Below are 25,719 nucleotides of genomic sequence, written 5' to 3' on the forward strand. Positions count from 1 at the left end.
ACAAAAAAAAAAAAAGAGATAATTTTAGGATCTTGTATTGTTGGAATATGAAAACACTTAAAGTAACTACTTGGTTCGCAAAAACATAAATCAAGAGAAAAATTAGAAAAAGAACACTTTTTAGATAAAAGGCTAAAAATGAAATCATAAACATGTTAGGAAACACTTGAGCATTAGGAAAAGCATAACCATAAATGCAATCACCATCTCCTTGATCAGACCTCATTAGTAGCATTGGGGCTAAAATGTGACAGAATACCTGCTTCCTCAGTAGAAAAGCACTTGTCATAATACTTGATTTTGGTTGGTAATGAGCCTTGAACTTGGGGCCTGGGAGCAGTCTTGGAGCTCTTTTGCTCACACACTCTACCACTTTGAGCCACAGCATCACTTTTGCTATTTAACTGGAGATAAGAATCTCACAAAGTTTCCTGCCTGGGCTGGCTTTGATCCATCAGGCTTGAGCCTGGCATAATATCTGTTCTTTGTTTGTTTGTTTTTATTTTTTTTTATTTTTATTTTTTTGCCAGTCCTGGGCTTGAGCTCAGGGCCTGAGCACTGTCCTTGGACTTTCTCAAGGCTAGAGCTCTACCACTTGAGCCTCAGCACCACTTCCAGCTTTTTTTTTTCTATATGTGGTACCAAGGAATCGAACCCGGGTCTTCATGCATGCTAGGCAAGCACTTTAACCACTAGGCCAAACTCCCGGCCTGTTTGTTTGTTTTTAATTTGAAAGGTAAACCCAAATGCTGGTGGCTCGTGCTTTTAATTCTCGTTACTAAGAAGGCTGCAATTTGAGAACTCAGATTTGGGAGCTGCAATTCAAAGACACATAGGCAGGATAGTCTCTAAGACTTATTACTAATTAACCACACACACACACACACACACACACACACACACACACACACCACGACATGGAGCTGTGGCTCACGTGGTAGGGAGAGTGGTAGGGAGATAACCTTGAGTAAAAATGCTCTGGGACAGCACCCAGACCCTCAATTCAAACCACAGGCAAGCAAAAAACCCAAACAAGCAAACAAAACTAGAAAACAAAAACAAAAAGCCCAAACAAACCAGAATGACTATAAAAATTAGGTTTGGGGGCCAGGAGTTTGGCCTAGTGGTAGAGTGCTTGCCTAGCATGCACAAAGACCTGGGTTCGATTCCTCGGTACCACATACATAGAAAAAAGCCGGAAATGGTGCTGAGGCTCAAGTGGTAAAGTTCTAGCCTTGAGAAAGTCCAAGGACAGTGCTCAGGCCCTGAGCTCAAGCTCAGGACTGGCAAAAAAAAAAAAAAAATTAGGTTTCGTTTCTTGAACAAATTTGGAGGTCTCAAGGAGATTGCTATTCATTACATAGTCTTATTTTCTTCCATGTCATCTCTGAAGTTGGTAGATGTTCTATTACCTGTCCTGTATTTCTCAGTGTTTCCACAGCTTGCTTATGAGTAGCTCCTTCTAGACTTACTCCATTGACAGCTAACACGCGATCACCTATAAAATAGGCAGTTATTTTAAACAAAAAAGTTATAAAATATATTCATATACATATATATTGCATATGAATATTGTCTTTCTATGTAGCCCAGGCTAGCCTCCTGTTCAAGATCTTTCTGTCTCAGCCTCTTAAGACCTAGGATTACAGGTATGTGTCATTATATGCCTAGAACTATATTGTTATAAAAGTCAACTTAAATCATGAACAAAGACAATGGAGAAAAAGTCCTTAGAAAGGTAAACTTGTTTTTATAAGGGTACTGTAACACTTTCATTGTTTGGCAATTTACTTATTAGAACATATAAAATGTATACTGAAGCCGGGCACTGGTGGGTCACACTTGTAATCTACGAAATTCACGAGGCTGAGATCTGAGGATCATGGTTCAAAGCCAGCTTAGGGGCAAAGCGCGTGCCTAGGAAGTGCAACATCCTGGGTTTTATCCCTTGTACCAAAAAACAAAAAACCCAGTTAAAATAAATACCCAAAGAAAAGCCAGCCCGAGCACCAAAGTCCTTGAGACTCCTATCTCCAAATAACCACCAGAAAACCAGAAGTGGTACTGTGGCTCAAGTGCTAGAGCATTAACTGTAAGCTGAAGAGCTCAAGGACAGCATGCAGGCCCAGAATTCAAGCCTCATTATCTAGATCTTATCTAATAAAGCACAAGCTGGAAGCAGAGTTTTGTGTCATCAAAGAGTTTTAAGATGCAGTTTTAAGACTGAATGTATTCCTATCTCATATTCCAAATTTACAAATCTATACCAACCTTGTAGCTTTCTATTTGCTGTGGTATTTGTATATTTAATTTCTATATACATATTAAGTATCATACCTTTGTGAATTCTGCCATCAGATTCTGCGGCTCCCTTGGGAATAATAGCTTTAACATAAATGCCACCATGACGGACACTAGTGTTCACACCCCCCTAAATAGAAAATGACAAAACAACATTTAGTAATAAGGAACTTTTGCATGTTCTCCTTAAAAATCTAATTCACAGACAGGGGATTCAAGTCATCAGACAAAACAGAGGCACTATTTCAACCCATGCAATTACTTTAATACCAAAAAAGTATTGCTACCTACATTTCCCAACTATTAAACCCCTCCTCCCTTGCCCCCCGCCAGTCCTGGGCTTGGGCTCAAGGCCTGGGCATTGTCCTTGGGTTTTTTTCAAGCCTAGGGTTTCACCACTTGTGCCACAGCACACTTCTGGCTTTTTTCTATGTGTGTGGTACTAAGCTCTTCATGCATGCTAGGCAAGCACTCTACTACTAGGCCAGACTCCCAGCCAAAAAAGCTTCTCTTTAGTATTTATTCAGTTCAGAGAGTGAAAATATACTAGTGCTTGACTACATGAAGAATTGCGCTTCCTTACGTCTACAATCATGCATTATAAGCAAGCAGAAAGCAAAACTCATTTATGCGAAATTAGTGAGAGAACATAATTATGAGAAAAAAATAGACGGAGTAACATACGTGAGAACATATCTGTGAATCTGAAAGCTAACACAACTAATCTCCATATATGTAATGTTTTCTACTATTTTTCTATACATCTTTGTACAATTATCAATATGCTTTGAATGTAACATATGATAATGTTTAAAGACTTATCATCTCATTATTCCATGCTAACCTCTCAAATCTATATAAAGAATATGGATCAGTCTTATATTTTGTATGGTTTCTATTCAGATCAAACAAGTATCAAATATGGGGGAAAGACATTGTTTGCTCATGTTTTTTTAAACACAAGAAGAAATGAGCTATCTCAATTTTTAAAGTGTCCCATTTGAAGCAAAGTAATTCAACCAGTAAGTTGGCATATAATATAGTCTGCTGCAGTGACGAAGAGGAAACATTTGAAAACCTTGTCAAACAGTACCGTGACACTTAGCCCCAAGCTGTTATCATTTTTAGGAAGTTCAACCTCAAAGATATCTCCAGGTTTAGGAGGTGATGAAGAAAAAGATTTAAAATTCATTTTGTTGGATGCATTCATTGAGGAGGAAGAATCCTTAACAAAGAAAAACAAAAAAAGGGGATTTCTTGTTAGAGTCATAATAAATTTATTACTGGAAGACAAATAATGTATTTTGTTGAAAAAATTTAAAAAGCAGTATTAATGAATAGAGTGCATGAAAAAAATGTAAGAGTTGTAGAATCTTGAGAGCATGAAGCCCAATACATTTTATATTTTATGGTTGTCGAAATTGGTGGCTAGAGACTGATGTAACTGCTTCATATTCAGAAAGACTAGGACAGAGCAGATGGAAAAGTAGGACCCACTTACAAACTAGATTCTCTATAATCCCTGTCCAGTGCTTACATTTCCAACTTTATAAAGTATTTAGATTTTCTTTAAAAATTAATGCAGCTCAAAAGCAATAGCTTTAACTGAGCCTCTAAAATGAATAGACTCCATGTTTACATTTAAAAATTCAGCATAAAATAAGGGCAGCAGTGAAGTCCAATTTATAAAGCTATACCCTTTTGTGAGGAAAGCTCTTCTCTAAAGATGCTTATCAATGTGAGTTTCAATTTAAGTTTTCTATGATTGCTCTATTTGCATTGTCTGTAGCATTATCATTCAGATACTTATTCAGAACATCACAAGAACTTATGCTATAAATGGTAAATTCAACTGCCCATTATATGAATTAATCAGGAACAAATTTTCAGGTATTAAAGTTCTCTTACTAATGTGTTAAATATGTAATAGAGGGCCAACTTGTGAGTAATCAGTTGTAATCTGAGTTAGTATTCAAAGGGTCTAATTTCTCTGAAAGTTAGCATCTAGTGCAGTAGCAGTTAGTAGCAGAACATACGCTATTTTTTCCTTTCTAGAATCATGCAAGCAGTTATTTAGTAGATTGTACTACCCTGTCATTATACTTGTTGTTGTTTGCTTTGTTAAATAAAAACAAAAATCAATGATATTAGACTATGCCTTTTTTGGTGCTTGATGCTCCTGATTGATGGAATAAGTGGCTTCATCCATGTCTGAATCTCCATGGTCAGAGTAATCAATTGCATCACAAATGCCTGGCTTTTTAGCTTTGCTTGAGTTACTGTCAGAGGAAGTCCTCTTTTTCTCAGTGGCTTTGGATATTACAGATGGGGAAGGGCTGCCACGTTGTGATTCCTGCCAGGCTTGATCACTTTGATGGCTAGTAAAGAAGCCATTGACGTGGCTCTGGGACAAGCTGGCACTCTCAGTCCTAGAATCTTGAGAACTAAGACTCCCTTCTCGCAAGCCCCCAGACAACCCAAAGGAACTTTCTGTGATGTTTTTCAGGGTACCACGTGGCCAATGATGATCATGAGAAGAATCCATTGTAGTGTCTTGCATGTAGGAAGGCTTCCTCATGTAGTTTTTCATACCATTGGCAAAATGCATAGGAGTAGAAGGCACTGAAAAGATCCAACAAAAAGTTCAATAAGGTACTGACACATGCTTTTGTTTACACATATACTCCTGTCTACAGTATGGGAAATAAAAATGGAAATCTCTCTTACAAAAGAGACAACAATTTGGAGAAAAGAGGGAGAGGGAGAAAAACAAGCTGGAACTTATGAAGTCATTGTTTTTTCCCCAGCAAATACAAATATAATCTTGAGTGGAAGTTGTTTTTTTTTTTTTTTTTTACAAAATGGTTAGAATTAGCTAGATGCTAGTGCAGTGGTATGCCCTGTAATCCTAGCTACTGAGGTTGAGATCTACGGGGACATGGTTTGAAGACAGCCTGCCCAGGCAGGAATGTTGATGAGCTTATCTCTAATAAACTACTCCTAAAAAGCTGTAAGAGGTGCTATGGCTGAAGAGGTAGACATGGCCTTGAGCAAAAGAAGCAATTAGGGACAGTTCTCAAATCTTGAATTCAAGCCCCACAACCTGCACACACACACACACACACACACACACACACACACACACAAATTTGATATTATTAAAACTTGTACAAAGGAGTTACAATTCCATATATCAGGTAGGGAATATAATACTTGATACCCTTTCTCATGTCTTGGTTCCCATTTTCCTTCCCCCACCCCCGCTCCTCATCTTGTTTTCCCCCTTCCCTATCCTATTTCCAATAACCAAATAAGTATATATACAATATATCAGATAACAAGGTAACATACTGTAACAATATGAGATAACCAAGGGACAGCAAAACAGATGAGAAATAACATAGCACATAAAGGACAACAATCACTCATTATAGAGACATACTCAGTTAATTTTTAATTCTCTAAGATAAACAGTATCTAGCACCTTCACTATTAAGCTAGGTACTGGTAGCTCATGCTACAACCCTAGCTAATCATAAGGCTGGGATCTGAAGATCATGACGCAAAGCCAGACTAAGGCAAAAGACCATGAGTCTCTTACCAACCACTAAAAAGGTGGAAGTGGACCTGTGGCTCAAGGATAGAGAGCTACTCCGGAGCAGAAAATCCTCAGGGAGGCTGGGGGTTTGGCCTAGTGGTAGAGTGTTTCCTTAGCATGCGCAAAGACCTGGGTTCAAGCCTGAGGACTGCCTCTCCCCTCCCCCCCCCCCCCCCCCCCCCCCCGCAAAAAAGATAATCCTCAGGGACAGTGTCCAGCCCTGAACCATCTGCTTCCTAGGACAAAAACGACCAACTCAAAACAAAAATTATTAACAGTGACATTTTTTACAGTGCTGGATATGTATCAGACATATACTACATCTTTATATTCACATCAATTAATAGTCATAATCTAAAAAATATGAGCAGAATGAGGTAAAGAGTTGGAAGTCTTTGCTCAGATGCAGTGTTCAGTGGGGGGGAGGGGACAGTGGAACCTTGGATTTCATGTGATTGTTAGTGCACTGTCTGATGTACGAGGGAGGCATCTGGGTTTAGCGTCTGTATGTGTTGTGGGTACTATCATTGACATTCTTAACAACTCTGTGTAGATAGATCAGAGACTTCTTCAGTTGCCTCTTTAGAAAACATTGTGGCTTTAAAGGATTTGATTCCTGCTAGTAGTGACATAGCCACAAACTCAGTAGTGGAAATTTTCCTCATGTAACTACTTTCCCAAAACATTCCAAGGGTGGGGTTTTATGAGATGGAAGGGTCTTATTTTAAAAATTTATTCAATTTATTATTATTTTTAAAATGATTAGTATTTAAACATTTTGTTCTTTATTCTTTTATTTTTATTTTTTTGCCCGTCCTGGGCTTCAGCTCAGGGCCTGAGCACTGTTCTTGGGCTTTCTCAAGGCTAGAGCTCTACCACTTGAGCCACAACACCATTTCTGGCCTTTTCTATATAAGTGGTATTCAGGAGTTGAACCCAGGGTCTTTATGCAGGCTAGGGAAGCACTCTCTCAAGACTAGAGGGCCCTACCACTGAGCCACAGCACCATTTCTGGCTTTTTCTATGTATGTGGTACCAAAGAATCGAACGCAGGTATTCATGCATTCTAGGCAAGCACTCTACCACTAGGCCAAACTCTCGGCCCACTTTATTCTTTTTATTAAATACAAAGTTTTTAGACAGGCATGATGGCTCATGCCGGTAATCCAAGCAACTCAGGAGGTTGAGATCTGAGGCTTAAGGTTCAAAGCCAGCCGGGGCACTAAAGTCCATGAGACTCTTATCTCCAATTAATCACCAGAAAAAAAGGAAGTGGTGCTGTGGATCAAGGGGTAGGGCAGTAGCCTTGAGCTGAAGAGCACAGAGAAAAGACCCAGGCCCAGAGTTCAAGTCCCATGTCTGAAAAAAAATTAAAATTAAAATTAAAAAAGTACAAAGCTTGAACAGGACTTTATAGACAATTAATATAGAACCATATCAATTACATTTACAACACTACCTTTGGACACTTTTTCTTTTGGCTGAGAGATAACGAGTGTTACATCTTCGGGTGCATTTTGCAAAATTTCAAGTGCGGCATGGTGGCTAACGCCCTCAAGACTCACACTGTTCACTGATATTAAACGGTCCCCTGGAGGAGAAAGAGATAATCAACAAGAAAAATTCACAATAAATCTTAGAAAGGTCATCCTTTCTTTAGTATTTTTGTTTGGTCTAAGATTCACTTTTGCTTGTGTGCAATTCATGTGTTAGGGTATACTTAGGAATGACCAAAATGTACCTGGCTTTAGGCATCCATCCATGTCAGCTGGTCCTCCAGGGGTAACTGAACTGACAAATACACCCAGATCTAGTCTTCCCATTTTCTCCCCACCAATAATTTGAAATCCTGTAAAATATCACATTAAAGAAAAAAAAAAAAAACTTCAAAAGACTGGTGCTTCTGCTGACTAGTTCTTAGCCTGCCTGAAACAAAGAAATGTGGGGATTAATATCTAATATAACGAAGAGAAGGATGGCACTGGTATCTAATGCCTGTAATCCTAGTTACCTAGAAGGCAGAGATCTGAGAACAAAGGTTTGAAGTCAGCCCAGGCAGGAAAATTGTTAAGATTTTTATCTCTAATTAACCACTAAAACAGCTGGAAATATAACTGGGGCACAAATGGTAGAGTGCTAGCCTTGTGCTAAAAGCTCAGAAACAGCTATGGACGGTGGTAATGCCTGTAATCCTAGCTACTCAGGAGGCTAGGATCTAAGGACTATGGTTCAAAGCCAGCCCAGACAAGAAAGTGCTCTAGTGTTACTTCCAATTAACCACCAGAAAAATCAGAAGCGGTGCTGTGGCTCAAGGGGTAGGGAGGTAGACGAGCTGAAGAGCTCAGGGACAAACGCCCAGGCCCAGAGTTCAAGTCCCACAACTGACAAAAACAAAGCTCAGAAACAGTGCCTGGGCCCAAGTTCATTCCCAGAACAGAAAAAAACAAAAACAAAAACAAACAAAAAAACACCCCACCCCACATTTGTATAATAGATAATGGGTGTTAAGGTCACTTGTTAAATTTAGTGGAAGTATTTCTTGTAGGCACTTCATTCTTGGTATCTGGGGATTATGTGGGTAGATTGTAAGTGAGCGATCCTAAACAGAAGTGAACTGGTGCATCAATGTCAACCCAATGCTTTACACCATCTTTTCTACTTCGCATTGCAAGAATGTCATGAGAGTGAGCCAGCAGCTGTGTGGGTGAAGATGCTTCTGTCCTTCACATCAGATATTGATCTGCTGTTGGCTGTGCAGCCTCAGTGTACCTCTTGGGAAAGCTCAGTGTAAGAGTGTTTTTCAGTGCTGGCACATTTTGGAAATCTGAACATTTGTAGAATGCAATGACACTGTACAGATTTCCCTCCCAAATTCACTCAGTTAATAATTTCGTTTACATGCAATCATTACTATTCCAACTTTTGTTAGTCATATTTGAAAAGGTAGTAATTTGAGTTATAATTTGATCTTCTTCAAAATATGTTAAATTTATTGTGTTTTTATATAATTTTCTTTTTTATATAGTTTTAAATCAATCTTTGTAAGAATTCATCAGATATCTCTAATTTGGTAATGTCCAATTTACAGTTTTCAAAATACTCCAGACTGCAAACAGGCATTATACAAGATAATGTGGAGGTGGGGGGGGGGATTCAATATCCAGACTATTCTACCAGTGTGTGTGTGTACCTGTGTGGGATTACCAGAGAAACTACTATGAAACAAGCTGCTTTAATTATTTATTTACTTGCCAGCACTGGGGCTAGAACCCAGTACCTGGGCGCTATCCTCTAGCCTCTTTTTTGCTCAAGGCTAGTGTTCTATCACTTGAGCCACAGTGCTACTTCTGGCCTTTTCTGTGTCTGTGGTACTGACGAATTGAACCCAGGGCTTCATGCATGGAAGACAAACACGTTACCACTAAATCACATTCCCAGTCAATGAACTGCCTTTTTTTCTTTTTGCCAGTCCTGGGACTTGAACTCAGGGCCTGAGCACCGTCCTTGGGCTTTTCTCAAGCTAGAGCTTTACCACTTGAGCCACAGCACCAATTCCAGCATTTTCTATGTATGTGGTACCAAGGAATCGAACCTGGGTCTCTGTGTATGCTAGGCAAGCACTCTACCACAAGGCAAAAATCTCAACCCATGAACTGCTTTTGAAACCCTATCGTTGTAGTTCACGTGTCTTGATTTGACCTACAAAATACCTGGAGAGAAAGAAGGGATCTTATGGTAACTCACCTAAGTCACACTTTGCATCTTTCTTTAGGTTCACCAACATGATCTCCCTTTCTGGCGAAGACACAATACTCCATCTTTTGTGTAACACATCTATAGAAAATTCATAATTTTAAAAGAAAATATAAACATTCAGGCATTTAAACTGTCAGTTTGTGTTAACAAGATTGTTAACAAATTGCATAGTCACTTTAAATATACCATATTTTTATTGTGGTTTATATAATAACAACCATTTACTAAGATATATGCTTCTCATAAATTGTTCTTCTTGACATAGTATGTTTTAGCTACAAATGAGTTAAGTCTCAAGAGAATTAATGATTTGAGCAGGGTTAGTCAGCACAGAAATGAGTGGAACCTTCAATTTAGGTTTTCTGATCACAGGCCTGATTACTCCCTCAACAGATTTAAGAACTTCCCTATAATAAATGGTGGATGTTTTAATTAATTAAGTAATTAATTGATTTTTTGTGGGTCATGGAGCTTGAACTCAGCCTGGGCGCTGTCCCTGAGCTCTTCAGCTCAAGGCTACTATACCTTATTCTTGAACCAAGCCCCACATCCCCTTTTCTAGGGGTTAATTGGAGATAAGTCTCATGTCTTTTTGAGTTCTACCTGGCTTTGAATCTTGATCCTCAGATCTCAGCCTCCTAAGAAGCTAGGACTATGGGCATGAGCCAAGGCACTCGGCTGGATGTTTTATTTATTTATTTTTTTTTGCCAGTCCTGGGCTTGAGCTCAGGGCCTGAGCACTGTCCTTGGACTTTCTCAAGGCTAGAGCTCTACCACTTGAGCCTCAGCACCACTTCCGGCTTTTTTCTATGTATGTGGTACCGAGGAATCGAACCCGGGTCTTCATGTATGCTAGGCAAGCACTTTAACCACTAGGCCAAACTCCCAGCCCCTGGATGTTTTAATTTATAATAGTTTATATCATAAGGAAAATCTTGAGAAAAACAGCCATAAGAAAAAAACTGGATCTACGGTTTTAAAATCCCATGAATAATGACTAGCAGGTCTATTCTCAAAAGGCTTCTACTACTATTTTGCAGAGAAGAGGATATCTGATTTCAACATTTGAGCAGCAACTTCAGACTAGATAAATGCCCAAGGTCAGTACTGACTAGTTAAATAAACTAGTTAGGCTAGTTAAATAAATTTGCTTTGTAAAATTTCAGCCTAGTTTTGAAAAGTACACTAATAATTCACAAATATCTTAATTAAATGAATAGCTATGGCACAATCCAAGATTCAAGTATTTAGCACTCCTTACTATCACTGAGTTCCTAACATCAATTACAGTTGGAGAACACGGTCTGTGTATAAAGATGGTAGTGGTAATTAAAGTCAGTATTTGGAATGTTAATTTTTTTTTCATTTTTTAGATTTTATTAACATTGATTTTTATATCATATTTCAAATGTCAAGTTTAACAAACAAGTATTCAAGAATGTGATCTCTATATGCAATAATTGGCACATAAATTTAAGAACAAAATTAAAATTGAGATGAGAGTTTGTATGTCATAGATACATATCGATCTATATAATATAACATTATGTCTAGAGAGTATATATCCCATCATAGATTTTTATGTCTTTGTCGTTATATTTTTTTATTTTTTTGCCAGTCCTGGCTTGAACTCAGGGCCTGAGGACTGTTCTTGGACTTTCTCAAGGCTAGAACTCTACCACTTGAGCCACAGCACCACATCTGGCTTTTCTATATATGTGGTACGAAGGAATTGAACCTGGGTCTTTTGAATGCTAGGCAAGCAATCTAGGACTAGGCCAGACTCCCAGCACCAGGTATGTTATTTTTAAAACTGAATGTTACAGTTCAATTCTACATAGTTCATAACCATAGTAAAGTATTTGGACAGCTCCACTAAAGTAAAACACAGAATTCTGTTAAACTTTCATATACATTTTTATAACAGATCACTATGTACATGATTCTTATTTCTGTATGCTCAAAACACAACCATCTATGGACTTAAAATTATATTAACATGTTATTTTTTAAAAAATTGGTACTTTCGCTACATAGTGCTGCTCAAGTGATGCATATGTGTCACTTCATATTCTAAAAATAAAGTCTTTTACTTTAAGCAAAGCACTGTCTCAATACAATTGAATTAATAAAATTATAAAGACTTCACTTCATGAGTGAGGAACCTTACATGTTAGGCAATCCTAAACCAAAGGCCATCTATTATTTAATGCTCAGATAATATCCTCTAAATATCCACAATTCTTCTGAAATAAAAATAGTTAAGCACCTGTTTTCAGCTAGAACAACTATAAAATAAAAGAACAAAATCCATAAAAGAAAACATGGAGTGAGGCCACATGAAGGAGATGTGGGAGAATGATGGGGAGAATGATGCGAAGACTACTCATAAACTCACATAAATTGACACTTTTGTATAATTTAAAAAGAACTTAAATCAGGAAAGGGATCAAGTAAACACATTCATTGCAGTAGTAACAAAGAACAGACGTAATTATAATACTGCTTTGAATTTCTATCTCATCTGTCCCCATATTTCAGAGCTAAGCATTTGGTGTTTAGAAATTAGGATATTTGGAGACAGGTCCAATTCTTATTTTATAGTACTTGCCAAGTCCAAATGCCTGTAATTCCTAGAGAAGCCTATTCAATAGACAGAATAAAATTTAAAGAAAGAGAAAGTTGGTTGGGAGAATAATGGGTCCTGCCTTATTGTGTTTCTTCTAATTAAAGAGAAAGACAACTTCTAGATTTTAAATGGAAACTTCTCTGACAATTGTGAAAGCAAAGTTCACTGGCAGAGTGATTCTGCATTTGATCACTATTATCAGTAGTCCTAGGGAGTGTATCTATTAGATGCCATAAGTACCATTCAAATAATAAAAATGCCATTTTCTGTACGTTTATTTCTGAGAGGATTGGTTATTTATATTGCTCATCTTTCTGGCCAGTAAGTACACACACACACACACACAATATTTTTTTATTCCCCCAGAGGGAGATAAAATAACTACAGATAACAGTACTCTTTATATTTGTGAAATCTCTGCTCTGAAATCATAGTTCATTTGTTATTTATTTACTCATTCATTCATTTATTCAGTTGTATTCTCCTTTATTGGCCAACTGTCACTAGGCTCTGTGGGGAAATAAAATGCAATGAAAATGAAAGGTGCTAGCATGGCAAACACAAAAGTAAACATTAAGTTCTTACTTTAGTATGAAACAGAATGCTGTTAGTACTATCAATGAAATAGCTGCATCAGACCTAGGATAGAGGTCCTAACAGCCTTTCAGAGAGATGAGAGGCTTCTTCCTGCAGGAAGTAGAGGAGGCCATGTCAGGAAAGTAGAGTAGGACTTTTAATATGCAGAACATACAATTGGCTGTATTATGTCAAGTAAAATTTGCTACAGATGAGATGGCAAGATGGGGTAAAGTCTAAAAAGTTAGACTTGAACAGGTGGAGCTGAATGAATATTTGATTAGAAAAGAAAATACTGTTAATCCACTCTCCTTAATAGGAATATACTTTCTGCACTCTCAGTGTTCATGAGAACAGAAGATTTGAATGTAGTTGAATGATACTACAAACATATTAACTGATTATCTTCAATTACCTTTACATAACAAATGCTTAGAATGCTTTATTAGATACTTAAAAAAAACCTGAGGAGGTAGTATATGAAAGTATAAAATATATGGCAATCTATGTAAACATATAGCTATTTCTAGAATTCGTTGGAGAATCACAGTTTATGAATCCCTAAGCCAGCCAAAACATTTGAGTTATTTGAATGAATACACAAACTAACATTCAAGGACTACTTCTTTTGAAGTGATTAGCATAATGTTTTCAGATTAATACGCACTATAATCACAACACATTTTTACAAATTTAAATTGAAAAGTTACTTCAACTTGCAGTTTCAAGTTTTTGGTTTTTTTTGCCAGTCTTGGCTTGAGCTCAGGGCCTGAGTACTGTCCTTGGACTTTCTAAAGGCTAGAGCTCTACCACTTGAGCCTCAGCACCACTTCTGGCTTTTTTCTATGTATGTGGTACTAAGGAATTGAACCTGGGTCTTCGTGCATGCTAGGCAAAGCACTCTACCACTAGGCCAAACTCCCGGCCAGTTTCTAGTTTTTAGTACTACCTCTGGCATAATTCCTAATAATGTTTCCCTGGGAAATAGCTGGATCAATGTATAATCTAGAAATTCTAGGTTTATCTTTTCTGCATTAGAGATTACTATCTTTTTTTTTTTTTTTTTGGTCAGTCAAGGGACTTGAACTCTGTGCCTGGGTGCTGTCCCTAAGCTCTTCAGCTCAAGGCTACCTCCTCACCCCTGGAGCCACAACACCACTTCCAGTTTTCTGGTGGTTAATTGAAAATAAGAGTCTCAAGGACTTTAGTGCTCATGCTGGCTTTGAACCGCAATCCTCAGATCTCATCCTCCTGAGAAGCTAGGATTATAGGCATGAGTCACCAGCGCCAAGCTTAGATTGCTTTTCTGATGCTGTCTTTCTCATCTCTCCTGAAGTTCATGTATATATAATGCTGTGCTACTTAGCACAGTTGAATAGTAATGATGGATACCTGGGTGAGGCACCAAAGTTGTCTAGTGAAAGAATGCTTCTGACAATGACAAAGCAGTATTGGAGGAGAGGACTTTAAGGAAGTAGTTTTACCAAGTGTACCACAGATATGGCTAAACAACAAAAACATGAAGCCATTCTATTTTTTTTAGTAAAAATTAATTTTCTTTAGAACTGGCATATACCCTAGTAAATATCAGGTAGCTTCTTAACATGGTATTTATCTAAAGTTAGGGAGTCATAGTATAACAAACATAACTTGCATAGCTTCATTACTGTTTGTATGCTTATTGGCTAAGTCAACTGGAACCATATGACATCTCTGGGGTTCATTTAATCACCCTGAACATAAACAGATTTGGGTAAATTGTATCTCTATTCAGTAGTCAATTTATTTGGCTGTGGTTGTATCTAGTTAGTTCTTGCGTCTGTTCAATTTTATACAAACTTTAGATATATTTTTAACTCTAATTTTCAACTTCAGAGGTATTTTAAACTTTAGGGGGAGAAAACCTCAATATTTGAAATGACAACAAGTCTCAATATCTGACTATATAAAGTGTTTTAAAATCTTATTTCCACTTATCTATTTTGTTACTTGGAATTAAAGAAATGCTTAGTTTCATTTACTTTTTGTTGTTGTTGCTGTTAGTTATAGGGCTTGAACTCAGGGCCTGACGCTGTCCCTGAGTTTTTTTGCTCAAGGCTTTGAGCCACAACTCTTCTTTTAATTTTTTAGGGGCTTATTGGAGAGAAGTGGCTCATGGACTTTCCTTCCAGCGCTGGCTTTCAACTGCGATCCTCAGCATCTCAGCCTTCTGAGAAACTAGGATTATAGGTGTAAGCCATGAGAGCTTGGCTTACTTATAATTATTATATATTTTTGGCAATATTAAAGTTAAACTCAAGGTTTCATGCTTGTTAGGCAAACAGTCTACCACTTGAGTTATACCCCAACCAGTCTAGTAATTAGTTTTAATGTTAGAAACTACTTGGTTGTACCATGTTACACTGGATCAGTATAACCTACTTTTTTGTTCTGTTTGTGCGAACTGTGGCTTAAAGGCCAGCCATTGTCCCTCAACTTTTGTGGTCAAGACTGGATTTCTACCACTTGAGCCACAGTTCTAGTTCCAGCCTTGGTGGTTAATGGAGTTAAGAGTCCCACAGACTTCCCTACCCAAGCTGGATTCAAATGTAAATCCTCAGATTTCAGCCTCCTGAGTTAGTTAGGATTGCAGAACTGAGCCACTGACACCTGGCTTAGGAATATTTTTATTTTTTACTTAGTGTTAATAGTTCTGTTCTTGACTCTGTAAAATATGAGCATGTATTGTGGGGTCCGGATGCTTTAGGAAAGAGAATGATAAATGTAGATGAAAGTCATTTTCTGAGAGTGCAACAATTACAGTAAAATGAGAAATATTAAAAATTCATCTTACATAATTCACTGTTAAGTTTTACCTTTTGTGTTTTATTGTTGGGATAATGTTAGTTACAGTCCGCAGGTAGTTGGTGCATTACTTCCTGCACATTGATAACCTTTCTCATGTTTTTGTCCCTATTTCCCTCCCCTACCCACTTGAGCCAATGCTTCTTCACTTTGTTTTCTGTTTGCTTGCTTTTTGGTTGAAAGCAAGGCTTATGAACCTTCCTGCCTGGACTAGCTTTGAACCACATGATTCAAGCATGAGCCATTTGAACTCAGCAGTAGTAATTTTTTTTCTTTTTGGCCAGTCCTGGGCCTTGAGCTCAGGACCTGAGCACTGTCCTTGGACTTTCTCAAGACTAGAACTCTACCACTTGAGCCACGGCACCACTTCTGGCTTTTTACTATGCATGTGATAGCGAGGAATTGAACCTGGGTCTTTGTGCATGCTAGGCAAGCACTCTACAACTGGGCCAAACTCCTGGCCAACCAGCAGTAGTAATTTTGATTGCCAAATCCCCTTTTTCATCAGACTTTGGTTAGTTCAATTTTCAAAGACTGAATCATTTGGGGAGGAAAATGGTATATGGATAACAATGAGTGTTTTTTTTCCCTTACCCATAAAAATGTTAAAGAAGACAACATATATGAAAGTATTTTGAATCTAAATTCTAAAAGTTCTGAATCCACTGACTGAAGTTGCTGTACAGTTCTAGTTTTCTTCTATTTCCTAGATTCTGAGCTATAAATTTCAGCATCTAAAGTTCTCAAATATTTCCTAGTAATATTTAGGTTAAAGATCCTGTTGAGTACAGGATCTTTATTTTGACCCAATATGCTTTTATACTGTGTCTCTTGCTTTTTCACAAATCCTAAATGGCTGCAATCATGCCATACCTTTATCTGAAATGTTGATCTCTGCTGTTCTGTTTGAGAAAATCATCCTTTTAAGATTCTCCTCAAGTATCCCTTCAAAGTAATGGCCTTGGATAAAACATTTTCAGTCAAAATTATCTCTCACACCAAGTATTATCTTAGCTTTCCACAGTCCTCACCTTAGCTATATTATTACTCAAATAACACAAACTTAAAGTAAAGATCCCATCAAACCACGATTCAAGAAAATATAACTCTCACTGGATGCTGTGTTAAGTTTAAATCCTTGGCATGAAGTAAAACTAAGTCTATAAGGTACCAGAAAAGAGAAAGGATATGATGGAAACAAGGGGAAAAACATTTGTAAGACCTACCATTCTCTTTTAAGGGTACTTGGGATGAAGAATTTCCAGAACTATGCATAGTCATTCCTGTGGTATAAATTGAATTATTAGACATTTTATAAAAGTATAATGAATTATTAGACATTTTATAAAATTACTTCTATATATAGAAGTAATTCTGATGAATTCACAATAACATTTTCTTTTATTTACACAATGGATATGCATGCTAATTTGTTTGGCTGGACAAATTTAAAAATGAATGTGTTGTTTCTGACAGTTACTTTTTAGAATTTCAAGTATGAAAGATATTTATTAGGCATGCATGTATATACCTGTCCTGGGGCTTAAACTCAGGGTCTAAGGCCCGGGAACTGTCCCTGAGATTTTTGTTCAAGGCTAATGGCTCTATTGCTTGAGCCATACCTTCACCTCTAGCTTTATTCAGTGGGCAGGAGCAGGAGGGCTGGGGGCGGGGTATGTTAATCAACTGAGGATAAGAACATCAGGAACTATGTTGTCTGGACTGGCTTTGAATCATGACTCTCAGGTCTTAGCCTCCTGAGTAGCTAGGATTATAAACATGAGCTACCAGTAACTGGCTTTTATGAATTGGTATTATATAATAAAATGAGTTTTAAAGGTATTTGTTCAAATGTTAAAAGAAATTTCAATAGACAAATGTGGAAAATAAATTTCCTTTTATGGATGAGTTTTATTCTAGACTATTTTCTATATTTTCCTGTAAGACAAAGCCTTCTGAATGAAAACAGCTGGTAATGTCTGAGATCTTATGTAATCATACTTTGAAAATTATTTTCTAAAACACTAATTAAAACAGGCTATCTTGAACAATGTGGCATTACCTATAATTTAATCTTTTAATTGGTTAATTTAAATCAATGATAGTATATTCTCTGAAAGGTGCAGAAGCCTATGTTAGTAATGTTGTTTTCTAAAAATACCGTTTGAATCCCCAGAATATGAATCATCCAAAATACAGAATTTCCCTCTGACTTCATTTATTCCATATAACACGAAATCCAATCACAACATGAAAGAAAACCTTTTTTGGGTAATCAGGGCTAAATTTTGGATATAAGGGAAGAAGCAGTAGAATTCGGTAAAGCAATAGAAGGTATTCTTTCTTTCTTTCTTTCTTTCTTTCTTTCTTTCTTTCTTTCTTTCTTTCTTTTAGCTGCTTCATATTTTGGGCAATTCTCTGTGCTCTATTTTTCTTAAAGTCTAACATGCATAGGGAAAGAATTATTTTCCTTATAAGGTATGTATGTGTACATATATATATATATGACTTCTACATTCAGTAGGCCCCTTATAATTAACTAAGAGATTTGGGGGGAAACTCACAAAATTCTCAACTAAGAATTTCTACCCATTAACAAAAGCACATTTAATACTATTATCTACATTTTTAGATGACGATTCCTTTAAGTTGAAAACAGGCTAAATAAACCTTTACAAATCATTCATTATGAAGGTCACTCACAGGCTTGTACGAAAAGCCATGGAAGGCAATTCAAAGCCCTGCAGGAGACTGACTGGCTTCTCTCAGCTTAACTGCCATGACTCTGGTAACCAAGAGGAAGCTAAGTAACAGCGTCATGAAGCAATAGATAAATCAAGTTTAGTTTTAAATTCAGTTTTGATTCCACTTGGTGCACTATAAGTTCAAATCCATAATTTTGGCAGTTAGGTCATGGAAGACAAATAAATTCTTGGTATTCAGTTCACTTCCTATAATTATGCATGAAGAATGGAAAAAGAAGATAAACTTGTTTATGCTGACCTACAACACATGCTTGACCAGGGTCTTCAATGGATGAGTCTGATTCATGTTTCCTCCTTTCAGGACTTCTATTTAAACTTGCAACAGACTTTGAACTAAAGAGGGAAAAGGAAGGTGGGGGGAGGAGTGTCAATGTAAAAAGAACATGGTAAAAATAAAACGTTGAGACAAAAACAAATGTATGAAATGTGGGATTTACAAACATGTAGTTTGGGTTAATCAACCATGCTCTTACTTAGGAAGTTTTGTGCCGCCTGCCAAAGACTCTGTATCAGATCTTGCCATCAGATGAAAAGGTTTCCCCACCAACTCTGCACCAGTTTGTGGGGGAGATTCCATGTTAACAATGACATTTTTCCGATGAGGATAGAGAGAGGACTGACTTAGATCATGGTAGGATTTACTCATCCCTCTAGGCTTTTCCTCCCATGAAGCTTTGTCACTCTTCTCTTTTGAATTGTTTTGCAATGGCTGGTAAAGCGACAGCTCTGAGCAGGATAACCTCTTCAGAATCTCAGCTTGAACTGACAAAGGTCGAACGGCCAGTTTGTTCAGGGTGCTGCTGGCCAGACTGCCAGTGCTGATTGCGCGTCCCATATTAAATCCTCTAACAGACTCTGCTTGGAGGTTCAGGCTCCTAAACGAAGCTCTCTCTACAAGGAAATAGGATTGCTTTATGTGATGGAAACACTGCAATACCTTCATGAAAAGTTATTTCAGTAAGTAAAATACAGCATGCAGGGTTTTGGTTTTGGCTGTTGTTTTGTTTTGTTTTGGGCCAGTCCTTGGGCTTTCTCAAGGCTAGCACTCTACCACTTGAGCCACATTACCACTTAAGACTTTTTCTGTGTACGTAGTACCGGAACTGAATCCAGGTCTTTGTGCATGCAAGGCAAGCACTCTACCACTAGGCCATGCTCCCAGCCCCAGTTTTGTTTTGTTTAATCATTTTGACTGCCAGCGAAAGTAGATTTCAAATGGCCAGTAAAGGTGGCTTGAAGGTGCTGGTTTTCATACCATTTCTCTTTTGTGTCTTTTGCTCAGCAATACAACAGCCCCTATCACATCCACCTCGTCTGGTAATTCTCTTTGGATCCAATAGCATTTGTAGTTTAGGACTGCTGCTTTCAAAGCCGCCATGGCTTTCAAGGAGAAATGAGGATGACATTGATAAAAGAAAGTTCCAACCATAGTAGAGGCTTTGCTAAAATATCAGCAAACCGAGGATAGGGAGAAGAAACAAAGAAACCTGAATGAGCTGAAAAAAGATACTGTGCAAAGAAGGGCTTTGCCCAGAGAAAGAAATCTTGTGTGCGTGTGTGCATGCATGCACTGATGCTATGGTTTGGATTCAGGGCCTGGGCATGCTCCATGAATTTTGCTCAAGGCTAGTACTCTACCTCTTGAGCCACAGTTTCACTTCTAGCTTGTAGAGGTTAATTGGAGATAATATTCTTAGGGACTTTGCTGCCTTGGCTGCCTTCAAAGGCCAACATTCAGACCTCAGCCACCTAAGTAGCTAGGATTACAGGCATGAACCACTGGCACCCAGAGATCATTACTTTTGTTTGTTTTGTTTTTTAATTTTATTTTATTGTCAGGGTGATGCATAGAGGGGCTACGATTACATTCATAAGGTAGTAAATATATTAATTCTTGAACATTGTTACCCCTTCCTATGTTTTCTCCCTCTTTCACTCCCCCACCCACTCAGATCATTATGTTTTATATGTCATAATGTAGATTGTGTGATGATGTACCTTTCTGTGAATGTAGTAAAAAAAAAATCACACTCAATTATATACTGTACAATTGTATGCTATGAAAATTATAGAGTACTGTTGCATTTCATTTTAAAAAATATTTTAAGGGCCCAGGAGTTTGGCCTAGTGGTAGAGTGCTTGCCCTAGCATTCATGAAGACCCGGGTTCGATTCCTCAGTACCACATCTATAGAAAAAAGGCGGAAGTGGTGCTGAGGCTCAAGTGATAGAGCTCTAGCCTTGAGAAAGTCCAAGGACAGTGCTCAGGCACTGAGCTCAAGCCCAGGACTGGCTATATATTATATATATATTTATTTTTTAGAGGCAAATATTTGTTATTCTTTCTTCATTTATTTTTTCAATCATGAGGCTTAAAAGTCAGGCCTTTTTTGGCTGTTCTTTCACCCCTATGATATCCCCTCCTTCCCAAAGTAATGTAACTAATGTATAAAAGTCAAGGGACAATAAGAGAATAGCAATCTTCTCTCTGTTCTGATAGCTACAAATTAACATGATTAGTGAGCTGGGGAGTTTTTTGTCTTTTTTTAACTACTATATAATTTATAGACTTAGTGTCTATACACAAGCCCTATTCTACTGAAGTCACAGAAGTATTTTATTGTCTGAAGCTATTAATGAAAGACTTGTATCACAACCTAATAGAGGACTTTGAGCACAAAGTTTCAAATCCATGTCACAAACCACTCTAGCCGATTGGTCCCCTGTATAAAGCAGCAAAAGTTCTAAAGTAAAGCTTTATAAAGTACAGCTTTATAGAGTAGTAAAGCTTAATAGTAAAGCCTGGTCACTATTAAAAATAGGTGGCAAAAGTTCTTTTTAAAGTAAAAATGACAATTACTGACTTAAGATCATTAGCTTCTAATTCACTTGTCTTCTCATTCCTAAATAGACTAATAATATTCCATCTCAGCCAATAGGTAGGAAAATATTCAAGATTTAAAAATATATATTCATGAATCAGTAAATACATCTTATTCTCATGAGGAAAATTTAACATTCTTTCTTTAAAATGTGACTAGAAAGTTAAAACAGGACTTCAAGACAGATCTGTTTTAGAAACTCCCAGAATAATATTAAACTAAAAATTAGTGCTAATAATACTATATTTCCTGTACTTTGACAGCAACCTTTAAACAACAAGAAAAATGTAAAGTAGATTGAGTTACAGGAAATGCCTTTCTAATCAACAGAAATCTTCACCTTTAAGAAAAATCTTTGGTAGTTACAGGGATAGCCAGTTCAGTTAGGTTTAATCTGTTATTTTTTAAAAATCAGGTATTTATTATTCAAATCTATTTGCATTCTACTCAAACTACCATCCACCTGGAATGTATACCAATGTGGAGAATGAGAATAGGAAGATATTAGGGTCCCACCCTACTCTGACCTCTTATGGTGTGGTCAGTTTGAGACACTCTCTTCTTTGATCATGTTTCCTTATCAGTACAACCTGCACTTTCTTTCTAGCATCAACATTCTGTAATTCTAAAAGCATATATATAGTTGTTGGCCCAACCTCTCAGGGGTATGCCAGTAATGTTCATTTCTTTAGTACAGTTAACTAAGTAGGTATGTAGCTATTTCTAATTCAGTTCTAATAGGACAATAAACCTTTGAAGGTTTATCAAATGATGGGAAAGCGTCTAGATAGCACTCCTGTTTAAATTCCTTCACCATAGCTGGGCACTGGGAGTGCACACCTATAATCCTAGCTACTCAGGGGGCTGAGATCTGAGGGTCACGGTTCAAAGATAGCCTGGGCAGGAAAGTCCTCCAGACAATTATATTATCTTCAGTTCACACCAAAATGCCAAAATGGAGCTCTAACTCAAGTGGCAGAGCATCAGCCTTGGGTGGTGTGTCTCCACGATTCTTATCTCCAGTTAGTCACAGAAAAAGCTAGAAGTGGGTCATGGCTCAACAGAGTGGCAGCCTTGAGCAAAAGGGGCTCAGGGACAGCACCCAGGAACAGATTTCAACCCTAGGACCAGGGAGACAAAAAAGTGTAAAGCACAGAGGCCAGGAGGCCAGCCTAGTGGTAGAGCCTAGCATGCATGAAGTCCTGGGTTAGATTCCTCAGTATCTCATATGGTGCTGTGATGTCAAGTGGTAGAGCATTAGTCTTGAGAAAGCCTAAGGACAGCGCCCAAGCCCTGAGTTCCCAAGATTGGCCAAAAAAAAAAAAAAAAAAAAGTAAAGTGTTCCCTCTTAAAAAAAAAATGTGACGGGGCCGGGAGTTTGGCCTAGTGGTTAAAGTGCTTGCCTAGCATGCATGAAGACCCGGGTTTGATTCCTCGGTACCACATACATAGAAAAAAGTCAGAAGTGGTGCTGAGGCTCAAGTGGTAGAGCTCTATCCTTGAGAAAGTCCAAGGACAGTGCTCAGGCCCTGAGCTCAAGCCCAGGACTGGCAAAAATAAATAAATAAATAAATAAATAAAAAATGTGACTATAAAAATTTTTGGTTACTGGGCTGGAAATGTGGCTTAGCAGTAGAGTATAAAGTGCCTGCCTTGCATGCATGAAGCTCTGGGTTCAATTTCTTAGTACCATATACACAGAAAAGGCCATAATTCACGCTATAGCTTAAGAGGTAGTGTTAGTCTTGAGCAAAAGAAGCTCAAGGACTGTGCTCAGGCACTGAGTTCAAGCCCAAGGAATGGCAAAAAAAAAAAAGTTACTTTCCTAAAGTCATTCATCTACTCCTGCTACAATTACTACATGATATGTCAAGTAGCAGAGTAGAGCATGTAGTATAATAGTATACAGTATCATAGTAATGGTCGTATAGTAGTATATACTACAGTACTCCTATACTGCTGCTGATTCTACAACTATTATATGGGCACTACTACTAACTAGTAGTGGATATAGAAGTGGTAAAACAATGATGGTGGTGGTAAAATAGCATATACTGAATTCTTACTCTACTAGGCATTATTTTTCTCTTCTCTCTCCCTTTCTTCCTATAAGGATTGAATCTCCATTTTCACACACATTTTAGAAGCTCTCTAGCACTAAGCTAGATCAATGGACTTTGCACTTTTTAAAATCTAATTTTGGTTTTATGAAACAAAGTCTTGCTATATAGCACAAACTAATCTGAAACTTCCTATATATCCATGCTGGCACTGTAATTTGCGGTTCTCCCATCCCTGCTTCCTATGTGCTCAGATTAGAGAAACAAACTACAATATTCAGCCATTAGGCCTTTTAAAGTACTCTACGTGTATGAAACCATTCCTAATTTGCAAAAATTTCATGATGTAGGTATTATCATTTTGATAATCATTTTATAGATTAGACACCAAGGCAAAAAAATTTAAGCAGCTTGTACAAGATTTAAGCATCATGTTCTTAATACCTTTATTCCTAATCTTAAAACCAAAATACTCTAAAGTAGGAAGCTCTTTGAATGCTGAGTTAACATGATGTTCAAGTAGAAAATTCAAAACCTGACTTCATATGATGGTCATAGTCCAGAGACATAAGCACATTAAAACACTGCTTTAAAACCTTACTGTATATACATATATATATATATATATATGGTGTATAAATGAATTTTATCTTAAAATTAGGGTTTGTTCCCAATACATCTCCTTATATGTATGTGAATATCTCAAAAATATGAAAATTCCAAATTCCACTTGAGACACTCCTAGTCTCAAGTCTTTTCGGCTATGAATCAATGAAACTGTGCTGTCATGCTCTTTAGTATTAGAACTGTTCAGGATAGAATAAGGGCTTAATATTGTGGACTTCTGACACTTTAATAAAATATTAGTTCAAATGGAAGTGTTGTTAGCTCTAGTGGGTTTGATATTCCACATCAATCTTGGAAAATATATGAGAATTTATAATCTTAGCAAAGTGGGAAAATAAAATAATGATTACTGTATAGTCATGCTTATCATATTTATTTTAGTATACATAGAGTTACTAAAGTAAGCTATTAAAATGCAGATTCTACCAAGTATTGTAATCTTTAAGTTTAAGATGGGCTCCTAAGACTTCATTTTAAATAAGCACATAGTCTTCATCTTATTCTGACAGGTTAAAAGCCATTTATCCATTGATATCCATCACCCCGGTTTAAACCTACAGAAAAGTATGACAGGTTAAAAAACCTTTATCCATAGGTTCGTAATATGTTTGACCCTACGGTATTTTCTGTAGAATATCAGAATGTAAGAAAGTTCAAGTAAAGAATTCATAATCATAAAGTTACCAATGTTATAAATTATTTTCTTAACCTCATATTTCAGTGCATCATCTATGTGAATTTACTATAAAATGTAATTGTTATGGTCATTTCAATCTCTACATATGAGCTTAAAGAGTAAGCTTTAAACATTTCAGTTCTGATTAAGGTATGTTTTTCAGGGCTAATTTTATTTCCTTTTCAGAGGAAACCATTCTCTGATCCTTCGTTGTGTGTACTGAGGCTATTTATGTTATTCTCAAAACAGAGATGAACCCAAATGAACCTAACAGGCAGTAAATCTGCCACCAGATAACTGTCTTATTGTTTTGCATACATACTTTCCCTTGTTCTTTCACTCATCTGGTAAGCCCTTTATTTCCAAACTGTTCAAATTATTTCCTAACTCAGTTGTTCTTCTAATCCTCTGATTTTCTTCGTCTCTTATGACAGTAGAGCCTATATGAGATAATCTGTTAAAATTCTTGTTTATTTTGCATTATTCATTTTCATGCATGCTAGTATTAACTTTCCCACAATATGTACGTTTTCTGTGGGTAGAGGACATGACTCAATCATTTAAAAATTTTATCAACAGGTTCTCCTTGAATTATCTAAGCTGCTATTTTCAAGAAGGGCATGCAGTTGATGTTTTCAAAGGCTTGAGCTAAGATATTTAATCTTACTATTTTTCACTAAATATTTTTAAAAATTTGTAGCAAAAATCATGCATATACCTCAGAGTCACCTATAACGCTTCTCTCCTTACCAAGGTCTTGGGCATCTTGGTTGCTCTGTCTTGCTCTCATCTGTAGCTGGAACTTATGCTGGGAAGAACAGAGATGCAGCAGGTATTCGCATACCTTAGCATTGTCTGTCTGAAAGGCATGCTTTATTTCATCTGATGTATTTTGCAATGTGATCTTCTTTTTCTATAATAATAATTAGAAAATCATAATTATGATGCTTGTCTATAACTTTTTGTATAACAAAATATTTGAAACTATCATAAGCAGAGATATTAT

The 25,719-nt window shown here is 37.1% G+C and overlaps 1 protein-coding gene across 8 annotated transcripts in view; it reads right to left on the minus strand.

The window, feature by feature from the left end:
- The window catches only part of Ptpn13 (protein tyrosine phosphatase non-receptor type 13), a 151,298-nt gene that overhangs the window by 44,591 nt on the left and 80,988 nt on the right, over positions 1-25,719 (minus strand). For 2 of the 8 annotated variants that reach the window (XM_090343260.1, XM_090343258.1), the window contains exons 16-26: positions 25,464-25,626; positions 18,943-19,360; positions 18,708-18,802; positions 16,931-16,987; positions 9,644-9,733; positions 7,641-7,748; positions 7,359-7,490; positions 4,460-4,923; positions 3,380-3,526; positions 2,338-2,431; positions 1,413-1,498 (exon numbers count right to left, since the gene is read on the minus strand). In XM_090343260.1, coding sequence (XP_090199386.1) covers positions 1,413-1,498; positions 2,338-2,431; positions 3,380-3,526; positions 4,460-4,923; positions 7,359-7,490; positions 7,641-7,748; positions 9,644-9,733; positions 16,931-16,987; positions 18,708-18,802; positions 18,943-19,360; positions 25,464-25,626 — 1,854 coding nt within the window. The remainder of the gene's footprint in view (positions 1-1,412; positions 1,499-2,337; positions 2,432-3,379; positions 3,527-4,459; positions 4,924-7,358; positions 7,491-7,640; positions 7,749-9,643; positions 9,734-16,930; positions 16,988-18,707; positions 18,803-18,942; positions 19,361-25,463; positions 25,627-25,719) is intronic. The other 6 variants (XM_090343259.1, XM_090343263.1, XM_090343261.1 and 3 more) reach the window with 6 other exon arrangements.

The sequence above is a fragment of the Megascapheus bottae genome, chromosome 13, assembly GCF_031878675.1.
Source record: "Megascapheus bottae isolate mThoBot1 chromosome 13, mThoBot2.hap1, whole genome shotgun sequence".
NCBI lineage: Eukaryota > Metazoa > Chordata > Mammalia > Rodentia > Geomyidae > Megascapheus > Megascapheus bottae.